The 21,541-nt window shown below is 40.2% G+C and overlaps 1 protein-coding gene across 3 annotated transcripts in view; it reads right to left on the bottom strand.

The window, feature by feature from the left end:
- Positions 1–21,541, bottom strand: part of cert (ceramide transfer protein) — a 97,619-nt gene that overhangs the window by 28,856 nt on the left and 47,222 nt on the right. For all 3 annotated transcript variants that reach the window (XM_053780542.2, XM_070088739.1, XM_053780541.2), the window contains exons 7-9: positions 16,874–17,077; positions 13,107–13,265; positions 5,525–5,750 (exon numbers count right to left, since the gene is read on the bottom strand). In XM_053780542.2, coding sequence (XP_053636517.2) covers positions 5,525–5,750; positions 13,107–13,265; positions 16,874–17,077 — 589 coding nt within the window. The remainder of the gene's footprint in view (positions 1–5,524; positions 5,751–13,106; positions 13,266–16,873; positions 17,078–21,541) is intronic.

Here is a 21,541-nt window from a genome sequence, read left to right as displayed (position 1 = left end):
AGAGAATGAGAGAGAGGGAGAGAGAGAATGTGAGAGAGAATGTGAGAATGTGTGAATGTGTGAGAGAGAATGAGAGAATGAGAGAGAATGAGAGAATGAGAGAGAGAATGAGAGAGAATGAGAGAGAGAATGAGAGAGAGAATGAGAGAGAGAATGAGAGAGAGAATGAGAGAGAGAATGAGAGAGAATGAGAGAGAATGTGAGAGAATGTGAGAGATAATGTGAGAGAGAATGTGAGAGAGAATGTGAGAGAGAGAATGTGAGAGAGAGAATGTGAGAGATAATATGAGAGAGAGAATGTGAGAGAGAGAATGTGAGAATGTGAGAGAGAGAATGAGAGAGAGAATGAGAGAGAGAATGAGAGAGAATGAGAGAGAATGAGAGAGAGAGAGAGAGAGAGAGAGAGAGAGAGAGAGAGAGAGAGAGAGAGAGAGAGAGAGAGAGAGAGAGAGAGAGCAGCTAGCAACACCTCTAACTTGCATCTTTCAGCACTGCCTAGTACAGTGTAAATGGCCCTCTCTGTGGAAAGAGGCAAATGTAGTCCCTGTTCACAAAAAGAAGAGCAGAGCAGAAATCAGCAACTACAGACCAGTGTCACTCCTGACAATCACTGGTAAGATCCTCGAGACAATCTCAAGACAAATGACAGAGGTTTTTTGACCACCACTCACTACTTGTGACCATCAATATTGCTTCAGGAAAGGTTACTCTGCTGCTGATCTGTTGTTAAACCTCTCCAGTAAGTGGCACCAGTCACTGGATGAATCCAAAGTCAGCTGTGTGGTAGCACTGGACATTGCTGGTGCTTTTGACCGGGTGTGGCACCAGGGCCTCTCGGCAAAACTTCAAGCACTGGGAATTGCAGTCTCTACACTATGTCTCCTCAGTGATATTACCTTCATGGTAGATCTCTAAGGGTAGTTCTCAATGGAACGGAATCAGCAAGACATCCTATTGGGGCATGTGTTCCACAAGGAAGCATGCTGGGACCATTGTTATGTAATGTCTACTTCAATGACCTTCTTCATCTCATCCCAGAATCCCATGCATATGCAGACAACTGTACACTGACATTCACTTATCCAAGAGAAGAAATGCCAGCTGCTTTAAGCTACATCAATCACCAGCTGAGAGCTATATCAGCTTGGGGAAATAGATGGCAAGTAACATTTGCACCTGAGAAAATGCAAATGATGGTGGTCTCTAGGCACCATGATGGTAATGCTGGTGCAGTAGTAAGGATGAATGGGAGGGTGTTGGCACCTGGAGAAGTTGATATCCTTGGGGTGAAATTTGACTCCAAACTGACCATGAAGAACCATGTTGTAAATCTAGCAACAAAGGCAGCCAGGAAGCTTACAGCACTTCGCCGTATCTCGCATCTGCTTGACAGTAGGGGTTGCAAGATTCTGTATGTGGCACAAGTATGCTCACACCTTGAGTATGCTCCACTTTCTTGGTTTGCCTGCCCCCCCCCCCTCTCATCTGTGACTGCTTGACAGAGTAGAGAACAGAGCAAGACGTCTCATCTCTCGCCTGGACCAATCTTGGATAGATCTGTCATTTCAGCACAGCCTTCAACACAGGAGGGATGTGGGTGGCCTTACTGTTATGTACAAGGCCAATATTGCCAAAGTACCACACTTGGATCCACTTCAAGGACAGCGTGAAACAAGCTTTTATGCAACAAGACGGGCAGAAAGCAGCAACTTCACTCTGGCTGTACCCTTCTCCAGAACATCACTCCATCTGAGATCATATATACCCAGGATGACTCGAGTATGGAACACATTCGTACACATGATGTCAATGAGATGAAGTCAGCTGATCAAATGAAAATGCTGGCCCACAGATGGCTCCAACTTCATCCTGTTCCCTACTTGTATGTCTCATAACAATAAAAATGCTTTCAAATGAGCTGATGTAGGTAACAGCTCTTAGCTTGCAAATAAAGTTAGGAATCCTTAACCTGTAAATAGCTTGTCAACAAAGCTAGGGATCCTTAACCTTGTCAAACCCTGTGTACAAAGAGAGAGAGAGAGAGAGACAGATCGATAAGACAAAATATATTCTGGTGGGAAGGTATATGATATGATTAATGCACTATTAGGATTAAGTTAATAAGAGTGATGCCAGCTTTTAATGGATGAATAGTTTACACATTCCACCTATACTGTTCAATAGTAATGGGTACAAGATTTCACAAGAGTAGCTCTTCCCTCTTCATAAAACATCCAAGGATCAATAAGGTTTGACAGCGTCCAAGAAAATATACTGTATATGTACTCTGTCATGACAAAGTCTGAACATGTTCATTGTTAATAATAAAGATTGATGGTTTTCAATTATCTTTGCCTTGCCTTTCCTTGCCTTTTTTTTTTTTTTTGTATTATCAATAGGCCATTTCCCACCAAGGTAAGGTGACAAAATATATATAGAATGGGTAGGGGATGTGTAGATAAAGTGTTTACATTGAAGCATATATATTTTTTTTCTCAACAAGTCGGCCGTCTCCCACCAAGGCAGGGTGACCCAAAGAGAAAGAAAATCCCCAAAGAGAAAATACTATCATCATTCAATACTTTCACCTCACTCACACAATCACTGTTTTTGCAGAGGTGCCCAGAATACAACAGCTTAGAAGTCTTCTTCTTTCAACACACCAGCCGTATCCCACCAAGGCGGGGTGGCCCAAAAGGAAAAACGAAAGTTTCTCCTTTTACATTTAGTAATATATACAGGAGAAGTGGTTACTAGCCCCTTGCTCCCGGCATTTTAGTCGCCTCTTACAACATACATGGCTTACGGAGGAAGAATTCTGTTCCACTTCCCCATGGAGGTAAGAGGAAATAAACAAGAACAAGAACTAGTAAGAAAAATGGAAGAAAACCCAGAGGGGTGTGTATATACATATATGCTTGTACATGTATGTGTAGTGTGACCTAAGTGTAAGTAGAAGTAGCAAGACGTACCTGAAACCTTGCATGTTTATGAGACAGAAAAATGGACAGCAGCAATCCTACCATCATGTAAAACAATTACAGGTTTCCGTTTTACACTCACTTGGCAGGACGGTAGTACCTCCCTGGGCGGTTGCTGTTTACCAACCTACTACCTAGGCAGCTTAGAAGTATATACATATAAAAATACACAATATATCTCTCCAAACTGCCAATATCCCAAACCCCTCCTTTAAAGTGCAGGCATTGTACTTCCCATTTCCAGGACTCAAGTCTGGTTATATAAAATAACCGGTTTCCCTGAATCCCTTCACTTAATATTACCCTGCTCACACTCCAACAGATCATCAGGTCCCAAATACCATTTGTCTACATTCACTCCTATCTAACACGCTCACACACGCTTGCTGGAAGTCCAAACCCATCGCCCACAACACCTCCTTTACCCCTCCCTCCAACCTTTTCGAGGACGACCCCTACCCCGCCTTCCTTCCCCTATAGATTTATACGCTCTCCATGTCATTCTACTTTGATCCATTCTCTCTAAATGACCAAACCACCTCAACAAACCCTCTTCAGCCCTCTGACTAATACTTTTATTAACTCCACACCTTCTCCTAATTTCCACACTCCAAATTTTCTGCATAATATTTACACCACACATTGCTCTTAGACAGGACATCTCCACTGCCTCCAACCACCTCCTTGCTGCAGCATTTACAACCCAAGCTTCACACTCATATAAGTGTTGGTACTACTATACTTTCACACATTCCCTTCACTGCCTCCATAGATAACATTTTTATGTGAGCAGTATTTAGATAAAGGTAGGGAAGTTTTTATTGCATTTATGGATTTAGAAAAGGCATATGTTGTGTATCTTTATATGTATATGCTTCTAAACTGTTGTGTTCTGAGCACCTTTGCAAAAACAGTGATTATGTGCGAGTGAGGTGAAAGTGTTGAATGATGATGATAAAAGTATTTTCTTTTTGGGGATTTTCTTTCTTTTTGGGTGACCCAGCCTCGGTGGGAGACAGCCGACTTGTTAAAAAAAAAAAAAATGATAGTGTGGATAGGGAAGCAATGTGGCAGATGTTGCAAGTATATGAAATAGGTGGTAAGTTACTAAATGCTGTAAAGAGTTTGTATGAGGATAGTGAGGCTCAGGTTAGTGTAGAAGAGAGGGAGACTACTTCCCGGTAAAAGTAGGTCTTAGACAGGGATGTGTAATGTCACCATGGTTGTTAAATATATTTATAGATGGGGTTGTAAAAGAAGTAAATGCTAGGGTGTTCGGGAGAGGGGTGGGATTAAATTATGAGGAATTAAATACAAAATGGGAAGTGACACAGTTACTTTTTGCTGATGATACTGTGCTTATGGGAGATTCTAAAGAAAAATTGCAAAGGTTAGTGGACAAATTTGGGTGTGTGTGTAAAGGTAGAAAGTTGAAAGTGAACATAAAAAAGACTAAGGTGATGAGAGTATCAAATGATTTAGATAAAGAAAAATTGGATATCAAATTGGGAAGGAGGAGTATGGAATAAGTGAATGTTTTCAGCTATTTGGGAGTTGACGTGTCAGCAGATGGATTTATGAAGGATGAGTTTAATCATAGAATTGATGAAGGAAAAAAGGCGAGTGGTGCATTGAGGTATATGTGAAGGCAAAAAATGTTATCTATGGAGGCAAAGAATGGAATGTATGAAAGTACAGTAGAACCAACACTCTTATATGGGTGTGAAGCTTGGGTTGTAAATGCTGCAGCGAGGAGGTGGTTGGAAGCAGTGGAGATGTCCTGTCTAAGGGCAATGTGTGGTGTAAATATTATGCAGAAAATTCAGAGTGTGGAAATTAGGAGGGGTTGTTGAGGTGGTTTGGTCATTTAGAGAGAATGGATCAAACTAGAATGACTTGGAGAGCGTACAGATCTGTAGGGGAAGGAAGGCAGGGTAGGGGTCGTCCTAGAAAAGATTGAAGGGAGGGGGTAAAGGAGGTTTTGTGTGCGAGGGGCTTGGACTTCCAGCAAGCATGTGTGAGCGTGTTAGATAAGAGTGATTGGAGAAGAATGGTTTTTGGGACCTGATGAGCTGTTGGAGTGTGAGCAGGGTAATATTTAGTTAAGGGATTCAGGGAAACCGGTTATTTTTATATAGCCGGACTTGAGTACTGAAAATGGGAAGTACAATGCCTGCACTTTAAAAAGAGGGGTTTGGGATATTGGCAGTTTGGATGGGTATGTTATATATCTTTATGTATGCTTCTAAACTGTTGTATCTGGGCACCTCTGCAAAGACAGTGACTGTGTGTGAGTGAGGTGAAAGTGTTGAATGATGATGAGAGTATTTTCTTTTTGGGGATTTTCTTTCTTTTTGGGTCACCGTGCCTCGGTGGGAGATGGCTGACTTGAGAAAAAAAAAACTACCATATACATTACCAGGTATACTCAACAGACTTAGCTTGTAAAATTAATTTGTGTAAACAAAAAAAAGAGTAAGGGGATAAAGGAGTATTAAAACAATATCCTTGTGAAAGGAGCTTTGTCAATCATTAATACTTACTGTCCCATTCAAATCTAACATCAGGTGACCAAAAGTGATGAGCCATCTCATGTGCTGTAGCTCCTCGTACCTGATGCACAGCTTTCAATGGATCAACAACCAGCCCATCTTCTTCTAATTCACGCCGATACATTTTCATTTCTCCCTCTTCTGCAAAGATTTGCCATATGCCACCCTCCACACCTTGTTGTGCATAACCCAGTTGCTCCAGTGTTAGTTTTTCTATCTGAGGAAGTAAAAATTAAAATTATTTTTCTCATAATTATGCCAAGTTATGCCATTTCCTAACACAGAATAATCAGAACATTTCATTATCACTGAAATGAAATCCACAGTACAAGTTCAAGAATAATTTCAAACAAAGACGAAACTTTTTTTTTTGTTTTTGTTGTTAATACGTTGGCTGCTTCCCACCAAGGGAGGGTGACCCCAAAAAAAAAAAGAAAAACTTTCATCATCCAACACTTTCACCATCACTCATACATAATCACTGTCTTTACAGAGGCGCTCAGATACGACAGTTTAGAAGTCCCTCCAAACTGCCAATATCCCAAACCCTTCCTTTAAGTGCAGGCATTGTACTTCCCATTTCCAGGACTCAAGTCTGGCTAACTGGTTTCCCTGAATCCCTTCACAAAATATTACCCTGCTCACACTCCAACAGCTCCATTCACTCTTATCTAACATGCTTACACACGCTTGCTGGAAGCCTGAGCCCCTTGCCCACAAAACCTCCTTTACCCCCTCCCTCCAACCTTTCCAAGGATGACACCTACCCCACATTCCTTCCCCTACAGATTTATATGCTCTCACAACCATTCTCACAACCTCAACAACCCCTCTTCAGCCCCCTGACTAATATGTTTATTACCTCCACACAGGCCTAGGTAAGGTTGGAGGGAGGGGGTAAAGGAGGTTTTGTGTGCGAGGGGCTTGGACTTCCAGCAGGCATGCGTGAGCATGTTTGATAGGAGTGAATGGAGACAAATGGTTTTTAATACTTGACGTGCTGTTGGAGTGTGAGCAAAGTAACATTTATGAAGGGGTTCAGGGAAACCGGCAGGCCGGACTTGAGTCCTGGAAATGGGAAGTACAGTGCCTGCACTCTGAAGGAGGGGTGTTAATGTTGCAGTTTAAAAACTGTAGTGTAAAGCACCCTTCTGGCAAGACAGTGATGGAGTGAATGATGGTGAAAGTTTTTCTTTTTCGGGCCACCCTGCCTTGGTGGGAATCGGCCAATGTGATAATAAAAAAAAATACCTCCACACCTCCTAATTTCCACACTACAAATTCTCTGCATAATATTTACACCACACATTGCCCCTAGACAAGACATCTCCACTGCCTCCTGCCTCCTCCTCACTACACCATTTACAATCCATGCTTCATATCCATATAAGAGTGTTGGTACCACTATACTCTTGTACATTTCCTTCTTTGCCTCCATGGATAACATTTTTTGTCTCCACTGGTACCTCAACGCATCACTCAATTTTTTTCCTTCATCAATTGTATGGTTAACCTCATCCTTCAAAAAACCATCCAGTGACAAATCAACTCCCAAATATTTGAAAACATTCACTTCTTCCATACTCCCTCCCTCCAATGTGATATCCAGTTTTTCTATATCCAAATTGTTTGATACCCTCACCACTGTACTCTTCAAGGTTCAATGTGTTGGACATTCAGGGATACTCTTCTGAATACCACTGTTTTAACATTTTTTTTTTTTTTCAACAAGTCGGCTGTCTCCCACCGAGGCAGGGTGACCCAAAAAAGAAAGAAAATCCCCAAAAAGAAAATACTTTCATCATCATTCAACACTTTCACCACACTCGCACATTATCACTGTTTTTGCAGAGGTGCTCAAAATACAACAGTCTAGAAGCATACACATATAAAGATACACAACATATCCCTCCAAACTGCCAATATCCCAAACCCCTCCTTTAAAGTGCAGGCATTGTACTTCCCATTTTCAGGACTCAAGTCCGACTATATGAAAATAACCTGTTTCCCTGAATCCCTTCACTAAATATTACCCTGCTCACACTCCAACAGATCGTCAGGTCCCAAGTACCATTCGTCTCCATTCACTCCTATCTAACACGCTCACGCATGCTTGCTGGAAGTCCAAGCCCCTTGCCCACAAAACCTCCTTTACCCCCTCTCTCCAACCCTTTCGAGGACGACCCCTACCCCGCCTTCCTTCCCCTATAGATTTATATGCTTTCCATGTCATTCTACTTTGATCCATTCTCTCTAAATGACCAAACCACCTCAACAACCCCTCTTCTGCCCTCTGACTAATACTTTTATTAACTCCACACCTTCTCCTAATTTCCACACTCCGAATTTTCTGCATAATATTTACACCACACATTGCCCTTAAACAGGACATCTCCACTGCCTCCAACCGTCTCCTCGCTGCTGCATTTACCACCCAAGCTTCACACCCATATAAGAGTGTTGGTACTACTATACTTTCATACATTCCCTTCTTTGCCTCCATAGATAACGTTTTTTGACTCCACATATACCTCAACGCACCACTCACCTTTTTTCCCCTCATCATTTCTATGATTAACCTCATCCTTCATAAATCCATCCGCCGACACGTCAACTCCCAAGTATCTGAAAACATTCACTTCTTCCATACTCCTCCTCCCCAATTTGATATCCAATTTTTCTTTATCTAAATCATTTGACACCCTCATCACCTTACTCTTTTCTATGTTCACTTTCAACTTTCTACCTTTACACACATTCCCAAACTCATCCACTAACCTTTGCAATTTTTCTTTAGAATCTCCCATAAGCACAGTATCATCAGCAAAAAGTAACTGTCAATTCCCATTTTGAATTTGATTCCCCATAATTTAATCCCACCCCTCTCCCAAACACCCTAGCATTTACTTCCTTTACAACCCCATCTATAAATATATTAAACAACCATGGTGACATTACACATCCCTGTCTAAGACCTACTTTTACCGGGAAGTAGTCTCCCTCTCTTCTACACACCCTAACCTGAGCCTCACTATCCTCATAAAAACTCTTTACAGCATTTAATAACTTACCACCTATTCCATATACTTGCAACATCTGCCACATTGCTCCTCTATCCACTCTATCATATGCCTTTTCTAAATCCATAAATGCAATAAAAACTTCCCTATCTTTATCTAAATACTGTTCACATATATACTTCAATGTAAACACCTGATCTACACATCCCCTACCCACTCTGAAACTTCCTTGCTCATCCGCAATCCTACATTCTGTCTTACCTCTAATTCTTTCAATTATAACCCTACCGTACACTTTTCCTGGTATACTCAGTAAGCTTATTCCTCTATAATTTTTACAGTCTCTTTTGTCCCCTTTCCCTTTATATAAAGGGACTATACATGCTCTCTGCCAATCCCTAGGTACCTTCCCCTCTTTCATACATTTATTAAACAAAAGTACCAACCACTCCAACACTATATCCCCCCCTGCTTTTAACATTTCTGTCATGATCCCATCAGTTCCAGCTGCTTTACCCCCTTTCATTTTACGTAATGCCTCAAGTACCTCCCCCACACTTACATTCTGCTCTTCTTCACTCCTAAAAGATGGTATACCTCCCTGACCAGTGCATGAAATTACTGCCTCTGTTTCTTCCTTAACATTTAAAAGTTCCTCAAAATATTCTCGCCATCTACCCAATACCTCCATCTCCCCATCTACTAACTCCCCTACTCTGTTTTTAACTGACAAATCCATATTTTCCCTAGGCTTTCTTAACTTGTTTAACTCACTCCAAAATTTTTTCTTATTTTCATTAAAATTTCTTGACAGTGCCTCTCCCACTCTATCATCTGCTCTCCTTTTGCACTCTCTCACCACTCTCTTTACCTTTCTTTTACTCTCCATATACTCTGCTCTTCTTATAACACTTCTGCTTTGTAAAAACCTCTCATAAGCTACCTTTTTCTCTTTTATCACACCCTTTACTTCATCATTCCACCAATCACTCCTCTTTCCTACTGCCCCCCACCCTCCTATAACCACAAACTTCTGCCCCACATTCTAATACTGCATTTTTAAAACTATTCCAACCCTCTTCAACCCCCCCACTACTCATCTTTGCACTAGCCCACCTTTCTGCCAATAGTCGCTTATATCTCACCCGAACTTCCTCCTCCCTTAGTTTATACACTTTCACCTCCCTCTTACTTGTTGTTGCCACCTTCCTCTTTTCCCATCTACCTCTTACTCTAACTGTAGCTACAACTAAATAATGATCCGATATATCAGTTGCCCCTCTATAAACATGTACATCCTGGAGCCTACCCATCAACCTTTTATCCACCAATACATAATCTAACAAACTACTTTCATTACGTGCTACATCATACCTTGTATATTTATTTATCCTCTTTTTCATAAAATATGTATTACTTATTACCAAATTTCTTTCTACACATAGCTCAATTAAAGGCTCCCCATTTACATTTACCCCTGGCACCCCAAATTTACCTACTACTCCCTCCATAACATTTTTACCCACTTTAGCATTGAAATCCCCAACCACCATTACTCTCACACTTGATTCAAAACTCCCCATGCATTCACTCAACATTTCCCAAAATCTCTCTCTCTCCTCTACACTTCTCTCTTCTCCAGGTGCATACACGCTTATTATAACCCACTTTTCACATCCAATCTTTATTTTACTCCACATAATCCTTGAATTAATACATTTATAGTCCCTCTTTTCCTGCCATAGCTTATCCTTCAACATTATTGCTACTCCTTCTTTAGCTCTAACTCTATTTGAAACCCCTGACCTAATCCCATTTATTCCTCTCCACTGAAACTCTCCCACCCCCTTCAGCTTTGTTTCACTTAAAGCCAGGACATCCAGCTTCTTCTCATTCATAACATCCACAATCATCTCTTTCTTATCATCTGCACAACATCCACGCACATTCAGACTTCCCACTTTGACAATTTTCTTCTTCTTATTCTTTTTAGTAATCTTTACAGGAAAAGGGGTTACTAGCCCATTGTTCCCGGCATTTTAGTTGACTTTTACAACATGCATGGCTTACGGAGGAAAGATTCTTATTCCACTTCCCCATGGATATAAAAGGAAAATTAATAAGACCAAGAACTATTAAGATAAAATCAAAGAAAACTCAGATGAGTGTGTATAAATAAATGTGTACATGTATGTGTAGTGTGACCTAAGTGTAAGTAGAAGTAGCAAGACATGCCTGTGATCTTGCATATTTATGAGACAGACAAAAGACATCAGCAATCCTACCATCATGTAAAACAATCACAGGCTTTCGTTTTACACTCACTTGGCAGGACGGTAGTACCTCCCTGGGTGGTTGCTGTCTACCAACCTACTACCTATATGATTATTTAAGTTAGTCATTTTCCTGACAGCTTGAACAAATCTGGCCATTTTCCTCTGACCTTTCTCATTATCAAATATTTTCTTCCCACAGAATTGCCACTCACCAACTGGCACAAACAATCATTCCATGGTCAAAGTCATTTAAATTATATTTCTTCCCCATTCCGATGTTCAATCTGAACCACAAATGAACCTCCTGACCATGTCTGCATGCTTTTAGTTATTGAAGTGCTGCCACACGAGTGGCCAATTAGATACAGTGAACCCCCAACCAACGAAAGCATCGTCTAACGAAAAATTCGCCTAACGAAGCATTTGAGCATAAAAATTTCGGCCCAACCAATGAAGAAAAATTTGACCAACAACATTCGTCCCGAACCTGTCCATCCAGCCTGAGTGCCTCAGCTGCCTTCCCATCAGCTAGTGTGCCATTGTTTACAAGCAAGGGCAGATGGTTCCACACATACATTCGATACATTTTGCTTTACATATTCCACTGTTTTTAGTGCTTGTAACTGCTAAATAAGCCACCATGGGCCCAAAGAAAGCTTCTAGTGCCAACCCTGTGGTAAAAAGGGTGAGAAATACTATCGTACTATGGTCAGCTGCTGCTGCTGCACCACGGTCAGCTGCTGCTGCACCACGGGCGCCGCCGCCGCTGCTGCTGCTGTTGTACCATGGTCAGCTGTACTACTCGAAGATGTGGAGACAGTGTTGTTGGTGTGGCTTAATGAGAAACAATTACCGAGAAACAATTCACACCATTGGGTTAGCCACCCAGGATAACCCAAGAAAGTCAGTGCGTCATCAAGGACTGTCTAACTTACTTCCATTGGGGTCCTTAATCTTGTCCCCCAGGATGCGACCCACACCAGTCGACTAACACCCAGGTGAACATGAAAAAATGCCTGGAACTAGTGCTCATATTGGTGAATTTAGGGCCAGCAAAGATTGGTTTGAGAGATTTAAGAATCGTAGTGGCATATACAGTGTGATAAGGCATGGTGAAGCTGAAAAATTCTAATTTCCCTTTCAAAAATTAATACACCTCCATCTCCCCTCCTCCCATCTCATCACTCATCACTACATCTTCAATAAGGATAAGTGTCATTTAGTCTTCATTTAGTACAGTACAGTATTTACTGTGCATGTATCCTTTTTCTGTGTAGGAAAATGTATATTTCGTGTGAAAAAAAAATTTCATACTTTTCGGTGTCTGGAATGGATTAACTGGATTTCCATTATTTCTCATGGGGAAAATTAATTCGACTAACGATAAATTCAACTAACAATAAATTCGACTAACGATATATTCGACTAACGATAAATTCGACTAACGACAAGCTCTCTGGAACGGATTAATATCATTGGTCGAGGGTCCACTGTATTTGAATTAACAAGGTGTACAGGTGTACCTAAAAAAGTGGCCAATGAATGTATAGTGCCTGCAAAATGTCAATTATCTATCTTGGTTAATAATCCCAATAAAATTTAAGTACAGTGTCTAATGTTTACAAATGAAGTAACACAGTATTACTACTACACCATCATCATATAAAAACACTAAACTCATAGGGGTCATAATGCACCTGGGAAAGGAAAGCAATCATGTTTAATCTAAGAAAAGGAAGGATAACTAATTCCTTGGACCAAGAGCCCTTCACTGTCATCAAGGTACTCTTAAAGGGTACAGTATTATGAAAAGGCAAGAAATCTAATGAAATCATACATTCTTAAAAAAGTCTCCCTCAGAATGAATGAAAATGGGAATGCAAATGTACATTACAACATATTATTCCAAACTGAAATATGCACAATATTAATCAATAATCATTTTCCAGCATGTAGCTGTTAAGCAACCTTTCAAACATATGGTAAACAAGACAAATGCAGCTTTCAGGTACAGTAAACATTCAGTTTAGTGGACTAATTGGGAAAGAGTGGGTGGCTGGAAATGGTGACTGCAATAAGAGAGGAACTGTTTAGCTATGATCAAGCCAATAATGGATACTGGTAATTTTGTATCAATGAACTTTAATCATTGTTCTTGAATCAAATGACAAAGAGGACTCTCTTCCATTGTTCCAAAGTACATTAAATTGAGGCCCTTTAAACTGAGAGTTTACTGTATTTTTTGAAATCTTATCCCATACAAAATTAGTATTTTACTTGAGGCCAGAGAGGATGAGTAGCTGCAGGCTTCTGAGGAGCTGCCAACTGTTTTAGTCGTAAACGTTCCCTGAACTCCTCCTCTTCATCCATTTTGTCCAGAGCAGACTCGACAGCATCATAGAATTCATCCTCTCCTATCACGCTATGTGGTCCTTCCTACAACAATAATAATAATAAGAATGACAATAAGCATTCACATGCTACTTTGCTTAGAATAATTATTCATGATCAAGTTAGAGTGTGGGAGGGCCCCAATTATATGGTGGGTTACGGTCTAGGATACTGCCGTAAAGTGAATAGCCTTTTTTTTTTTCACTTTTAAATATTTAAATATTTACACTATCATATATTAAGTGTGAAATAGAGATAGGCCTAAAAAATTATATGAAAGTAAAATGACTGTACAGTATACACATTAATTACCTTAAAATATTTTTGTCCTCAACTTGAACACTGAGTGGTGAATTTAAAACTTTGAAAAATTGCCAGAATACAGAGAAAGAGCACACAAATTCTGTAAACAAACTGAATCCCTGACAACACAGCCTGGCTCATGACAACTGTTATGCAGGCTACTGCATTAATGTGAAGATATTTTGTATATAATGTAAGGTGTATTGTGAGGATAATACTCCATATTGTATATATTATGTCAGTGTTTTGGGTGGACAAGTAATGAGACAGTCAAATGATGGTCAGACACACACATTAAATGGCCAGATGACATGTATCATGCCCAACTTGGAGTGCCTAGTCCCAAGCTCATAGCAACACAACCAGGCTCACGGCAACACAACCAGGCTCACGGCAACACAACCAGGCTCACAGCAACACAACCAGGCTCACAGAAATACAACCAGGCTCACGGAAACACAACCAGGCTCACGGAAACACAACCAGGCTCACGGAAACACAACCAGGCTCATGGCAACACACCCAGGCTCACGGCAACACACCCAGGCTCATGGCAACACACCCAGGCTCACGGCAAAACACCCAGGCTCACGGCAACACACCCAGACTCACGGAAACACACCCAGGCTCACGGCAACACACCCAGGCTCACGGCAACACACCCAGGCTCACGGCAACACACCCAGGTTCACGGCAACACACCCAGGCTCACGGCAACACACCCAGGCTCACGGCAACACACCCAAGCTCACGGCGACACACCCAGGCTCACGGCAACACACCCAGGCTCACGGCAACACACCCAGGCTCACGGCAACACACCCAGGCTCACGGTAACACACCCAGGCTCACAGCAACACACCCAGTAACTCCAAGTTGATCGTCTAAATGGTTTAATATGTGTCCATATAAATACAGTGGACCCCTGGCATCCGATGGCATCGGTATACGTTAAATCCGGTATTCGATACATTTTAACGCAAAATTTTTGCCTCGCCACTCATTAAAAAACCCGCCACACGCGATTCGTCCGGGACACGTCCACATGTGGCCTGAACTGCCCCATGCGTGCCAGTGTTTACAAGCCAGCCAGTGTGCTCGCATTGAAGCATACATTCGGTACATTCCATATTATCACTGTTTTTGGTGCTTGTTTCTGCAAAATAAGTCACCATGGGCCCCAAGAAAGCTTCTAGTGCCAACCCTGTGGTAAAAAGGGTGAGAATTAGTATGGAAATTAAGAAAGATTTTGAAGGGTTTGGGGCTAACCCTGAGAAGCCTATGCCAGTTATGGAATCCATTGTGCCTACTTCAAAAATTAAGGAAATGTGTGCACAGTGGGTTGAACTGCAAACCTTTATGGATGAAAATCACCCTAACACAGCTATTGCAAGTCGTGCTGGTGACTATTACAATAACAATGTTATGGCCCATTTTAGACAAATCTTAAAGGAACAGGAGGTACAGACCTCTATGGACAGATTTGTTGTGCAACAGGGGTCCAGTGACTCTCAAGCTGGTCCTAGTGGCATTAAAAGAAGGGAAGTAACCCCGGAAAAGGACTTGCTACCTCAAGTCCTAATGGAAGGGGATTCCCCTCCTAAACATTAACAACTTCGACACTCTCCCCTCCTCCCATCCCATCAATCATCACCAGATCTTCATTAAAGGTAAGTGTCATGTATTCTATTGTTAGTAGAGTACTACAAACTGTGCATGTCTTCTTCAGTTTGTGTGTATTAAACTTAATATTTTATGTGGTAAAAAAAAAAATTTCATACTTTTGGGTGTCTTGCACGGATCAATTTGATTTCCATTATTTCTTATGGGGAAAATTAATTCGCCTTCCAATAATTTTGGCATACGACGAGCTCTCAGGAAGGAATTAATATCGTATACTGGGGGTCCACTGTATCTATTACATGGTATGTAGTATGTTTATATAATTTTCCAAAATGTGTCATAGATGGATTTTGGAAAATGTCTATGATAACTTAACATTTCTTCTTTCAACAAACCAAGGCAGGGTGTCCCAAAAGGAAAAACAAAAGTTTCTCCTTTTAAATTTAGTAATATATACAGAGGGAGGGGTTAATAGCCCTTTGCTCCTGGCATTTTAGTCGCCTCTTATGACATGCATGGCTCATGGAGGAAGAACTCTGTTCCACTTCCCCCATGGAGATAAGAGGAAATAAACAAGAACAAGAACTAGTATGGAAATAGAAGAAACCCCAGAGGGGTGTGTATGTATATGCTTGTCTATGCATGTGCAGTGTGACCTAAGTGTAAGTAGAAGTAGCAAGACATACCTGAAATCTTGCATGTTTGTGAGACAGAAAAAAGATACCAGCAATCCTACCATCATGTAGAGCAATTACAGGCTTCCATTTCCCACTCACTTGGCAGAACGGTAGTACCTCCCTGGGCGTTGCTGTCTACCAACCTACTACCTAGGGATAGCATAACTATGACATTTTCAGTATCCCAGAGTGACATTCTTCCTGCGTTATTCCATCTTCAACACAATGAGACACTCTTATTTACTCCCTTACCTGGCTTAGCTCCTACTTTTTAACTTGGCACTGATGACTCCTCTTTTTATTGCAACTACCTTTAGATGCCATTGTAACAAAAATAGTATAATATATGTAATAACTTTAAAACACTTGAAACTTTGGAAAGTTTCCAGACAAAATCGAGAGATGCAGAGTTCATACAGCATACAGAGAAAGAGTGGCACATGGATGCCGTAATAGCATATCAGGAGCATAAACGAATTTTGGGGTATAATTTGAAATGTCTGTACGTATTAGTAAGGTACCATAAAGCGGGGCCCTCCTGTACATAATTTATGGTTCTAATGCTGATGCTTTAGCAGGATTAATAATAATAGTTAAAAAATTACCATTTCATTCTTAGCTTACAAGTTATTATAGTTTACTGTGTACAGTACCGTTTTACTTTTTAACTTATATCAGTTCACAACTTCAAGCCCACTATTAGATGAATGCGTATCATACTGACACTACATCAAATTCTATTGGATACTCCTTTAAAGTAGCTTAATGGAGTATTTCATCAGCTAAATACAGGCATATTTAACTCTTAAACTGTCCAAACATAGATCTACGTTTACGTGCGTAGTGCTCCGATCTTTATTTTCTCCATTTGAAAGCATATAAAAAAGTAAACCTACGTTTGGAGCGCTACGCACATGAATGTAGATCTACGTTTGGACCGTTTAAGGGTTAAAAAACTTGTAAGCAGCAGACCTTTATAACCTACAGGCATAAAGAAAAAAGCATGTTGTTCAAGATTACTGTTAATGCTGTATTTTTATATACACAAACCTCATAATCAGGTCCTCCCATGACTACCACTCTTCTAGTAGTTGGCCTCTCTTTTGCAATGTCAGCAAGAGCATGATTCAACCTCTCCTCTAGTCGCCTCTGCTTCTCTCCTTCACGTTCTAAACGTTTCTTGAAAGATTCTTCCCTCTGATTCATAACATCTACACAATGGCTCAAAGTGGTCAGGATCCCAGCAGTTGTTGCCTATTATAAATATTTTCAAATCTTAGTATTATTCACAGTTATTGATAGACAAGCAGTAAATTTTTACCAATATTTGTAACACATCATCACCTGATTAGAGAAAGAAGGATAATTCTACCAGTTGTGGCAAAAGAAATAGAGTAGTACAGTGTATGCTTTAGGGTGTCATCTACAACACACAGGAAACATTAGCCTATTAATACAATCATGGGGGGTGCTAAACCCCAAGGGATTAAACAGTGCCTGTGGAGGGGGGGAATGGAGGGTAATCAGGCTCAATTCAGGGAAATGGAGCACAGATCTAATTCCTTAGATCAAGAGCCCCTCACCAGCATCAAGGAACCTCCCTTGAAGGGTACATTAGCTTAAAAGATTCCTGAGTTGAGGTAACTATATAGATTTTGAAGTAAAAGAGTAACCAAACATCAGCAGAGCCTTTGTTTACATGACTAAGAGCACCCAGTCAAAGCATGGAGATGGCTCCATGCTTTGACTGGGTAAGTGGACTGAATGATAAAACTGGCAAAACTAGACAAGACAGGAATGACTTGACAAATCAAATAAAGATAATGAAAATTTAACAATTCAAATAAATACAATGAAAAACTCTCACACCTCATGCAAAAAAAAAACACTTCAAATATTACCTGATCCAGTACAGAAACCTTCATGCAAAATTCCAAACTCCAAAAACCACCAAAATCCTAAAGTTTTTCAAGTGTTGACATGACAAGCCATAAATGAATCTTTCAGTTTGTTGTCAGCAGAAAATTACTCATTACCATGTGTTTTGTGCTCTGTGGTTAGAAGATATTGTTGAAAATGTCAAATAGGCTATGGGTAATATAGGCAGGCCCCGCTTTACAGCACTTCACTTTACAACGTTTCGCTAATCCAGTTTTCAATTATACCCACTCTTCATTTATTCAGAATTCCTACAATAAATATACTCACCACTCACTATAATCTAAGGACAAAAATATTTGAAGGTAAGTAATATGTGTACTGTATATGCATTTTTTAGGCTTGGCTATACTGCTCGCTTAATATACGAGTGTAAATGTGTTGTTAGGCTTTTATGTGCATTTGAAAGCATAAAAAGGCTATGATTCACTATACAGCAATTTAACAATTTTCACTTGACAGCAGTAGCCTGGAACCTAACCTGCTATACAAGCAGGGCCCTCCTGCAGTGAAAAGAAAGAGAGAAAGTATTTATGTTTATCTATATCACAAAGTAAAGTTTTAGAAAAAACCTGAGTGGTGTAAGTGTGAATCATCTGACTGAGGAGTTTGGTGTTGGAACAACCACTATTTACAACCTAAATAAACAGAAGGACAATTTGCTGAAGTTCTATGTTGAAAGTGATGAACACAAGTTAATGAAATATAGAAAAAACACTGCACAGAGGGAAATATAAAGCTCTCAATCGTGTACTGATGGAGTGGATTCGTTAGCGTCGAAGTGAGCATATGCCACTTAATGGAATAAGTAAGTTTATTTAGGTACAAGTACACAAATACAGTTACACAAATTATCATACATAGTAACATATGAGCAAATTACAAAAAATTACAAAATGTAGGATTGCGGATGAGCAAGGAGGTTTTAGAGTGGGTAGGGGATGTGTAGATCAAGTGTTTACATTGAAGCATATATGTGAACAGTATTTAGATAAAGGTAGGGAAGTTTTTATTGAATTATGGATTTAGAAAAGGCATATGATAGAGTGGATAGGGGAGCAATGTGGCAGATGTTGCAAGTATATGGAATAGGTGGCAAGTTACTAAATGCTGTAAAGAGTTTTTATGAGGATAGCGAGGGTCAGATTAGGGTGTGTAGAAGAGGGAGACTACTTCCCGGTAAAAGTAGGTCTTAGACAGGGATGTGTAATGTCACCATGGTTGTTTAATATATTTACAGATGGGGTTGTAAAAGAAGTAAATGCTAGGGTGTTCAGAAGAGGGGTGCGATTAAATTATGGGGAATCAAATACAAAATGGGAATTGACACAGTTACTTTCTGCTGATGACATTGTGCTCATGGGAGATTCTAAAGAAAAATTGCAAAGGTTAGTGGACGAGTTTGGGAGTGTGTGTAAAGGTAGAAAGTTGAAAGCAAACATAGAAAAGAGTAAGGTGATGAGGGTAGCCAATGATTTCAATAAAGAAAAATTGGATATCAAATTGGGGAGGAGTAGTATGGAGGAAGTGAATGTTTTCAGATATTTTGGAGTTGACGTGTCGGCGGATGGATTTATGAAGGATGAGGTTAACCCTTTGAGGGTCGACAGGCCCTCTCCAAAACTCGTTCTCAGGGTCGGCCAAATTTAAAAAAAAAAATAATTTTCTCTTATGAAAAGATAGAGAATTTTTTCCCGATCATAAGGACACCAAAAGTTTGAAATTTGATGGAAAACTTACGGAATTATGCTCTCGCAAAGTTAGCGATCTCGGCGATGTTTACGCATCGGCGATTTTGCCCACTTTGAGCCCCATTTTCGACCAATTCCACTGTACTAGTCGACAAAAAACATGAATATTTCACTAGAACTCCATTTTTTCTATCGAATGGGTGCAAGAAACCACCCATTTATGAAATTCAACTATCCAGTACAGTGGTCAGAATTTAGCAATTTTGCCAATTTCACACAAATTTCATAAGATGCCTATTTCCAAATAGGGTCCAGAATAAACAAGAAAGACATTCCTGGCACTAAAATGACATTTCCTCTGGTCATTAGTCACGTCTCAAGGCCCCTCTTATATTCTTTTGCTTTCCACTTTGAATTTTTATTCTCACAAAAAATATAAGATTTACTGTTATGCAGACTACTGCATTAGTGTAAAAAATGGTATAAATATTATTGGCGCACTTGTGAAAGAATATTAGACTCACCAGTTGACGTGTATTGGACGCTTGGCACGATTTGTTTACTTTTGAAATTTGGTAAAAATCGAACATTTCTGCTCCTTTGAGCTCAATTTCAAGGTACCTTTCATTGTAAAATCAGTCAAAATCATCGCAATTTCTGTAATATGTCTTCCATTCTATAAAATGAGACCAAGAAAACTAGAATACAACAATAAATACCATACGAAAATACAGTGCAAAGTCGCTGTTTTATTCCAAGAAAACGGTCAAAGTTTTTTTTTTCTCATTATGCACTGTGTGCTGCAGGATTTTTTTTAGACTGTGCACACTGACCACATAAACCCATTCTTTCATATGAAGGCCTACCAGCTTTCTCCCAATAGATTTGAGGGCGCTAGAATTTAGGCGTACAAGTACGTCAAAAACCCTGGGTCGTAAGCCGTATTAGTACATCCGAAACCCTCAAAGGGGTAATCATAATATTGATGAAGGAAAAAACATGAATGGTGCGTTGAGGTATATGTTGAGACAAAAAACTTTATCTATGGAGGCAAAGAAGGGAATGTATGAAAGTAGTATAGTAGTACCAACACTCTTATATGGGTGTGAAGCTTGGGTTGTAAATGCTGCAGCGAGGAGGCGGTGGAGATGTTTTGTCTAAGGGCAATGTGTGGTGTAGATATCATGCAGAAAATTCGGAATGTGGCAATTAGGAGAAGGTGTGGAGTTAATAAAAGTATTAGTCAGAGGGCTGAAGAGGGGTTGTTGAGGTGGTTTGGTCATTAGAGAATGGATCAAAATAGAATGACATGGAGAGCATATAAATCTGTAGGGGAAGGAAGGCGGGATAGGGGGTCGTCCTTGAAGAGGTTGGAGGGAGGGGGTAAAGGAGGTTTGTGGGCAAGGGGCTTGGACTTCCAACAAGCATACATGAGCGTGTTAGATAGGAGTGAATGGAAACAAATGGTATTTGGGATCTGACAAGCTGTTGGAGTGTGAGCAGGGTAATATTTAGTGAAGGGATTCAGGGAAACCAGTTATTTTTATATAGCCGGATTTGAGTCCTGGAAATGGGAAGTACAATGCCTGCACTTTAAAGGAGGGGTTTGGGATTTGAGTCCTGGAAATGGGAAGTACAATGCCTGCACTTTAAAGGAGGGGTTTGGGATATTGGCAGTTTGGAGGAATATGTTGTGTATCTTTATATGTATATGCTCCTAAAGTGTTGTATTCTGAGCACCTCTGCAAAAACAGCAATTATGTGTGAGTGAGATGAAAATGTTGAATGATGATGAAAGTATTTTCTTATTGGGGATTTTCTTTCTTTTTGGGTCACCCTGCCTAGGTGGGAGATGGCCAACTTGTTGAAAAAAAAAAAAATTGTGTGACTATTAATGCATACCTTTACCTAAATAAACTTACTTATGATACTACTTGTACTCCATCCAACTCCACTGCCTGGTTTATCTTAGCCTACCGCTGGTAAGCGCTAATGAATTTTTACAATTATGATTATTTTTGCTTTTCCTCATTTTGTAAAAAATAGTTTACACAATTTATTACTGGGTCATATACAGGAGCTTAGATTA

Source organism: Cherax quadricarinatus, chromosome 26 (genome assembly GCF_038502225.1).
Source record: "Cherax quadricarinatus isolate ZL_2023a chromosome 26, ASM3850222v1, whole genome shotgun sequence".
Classification (NCBI taxonomy): domain Eukaryota; kingdom Metazoa; phylum Arthropoda; class Malacostraca; order Decapoda; family Parastacidae; genus Cherax; species Cherax quadricarinatus.
This window is presented reverse-complemented; position numbering and strand designations above follow the sequence as displayed.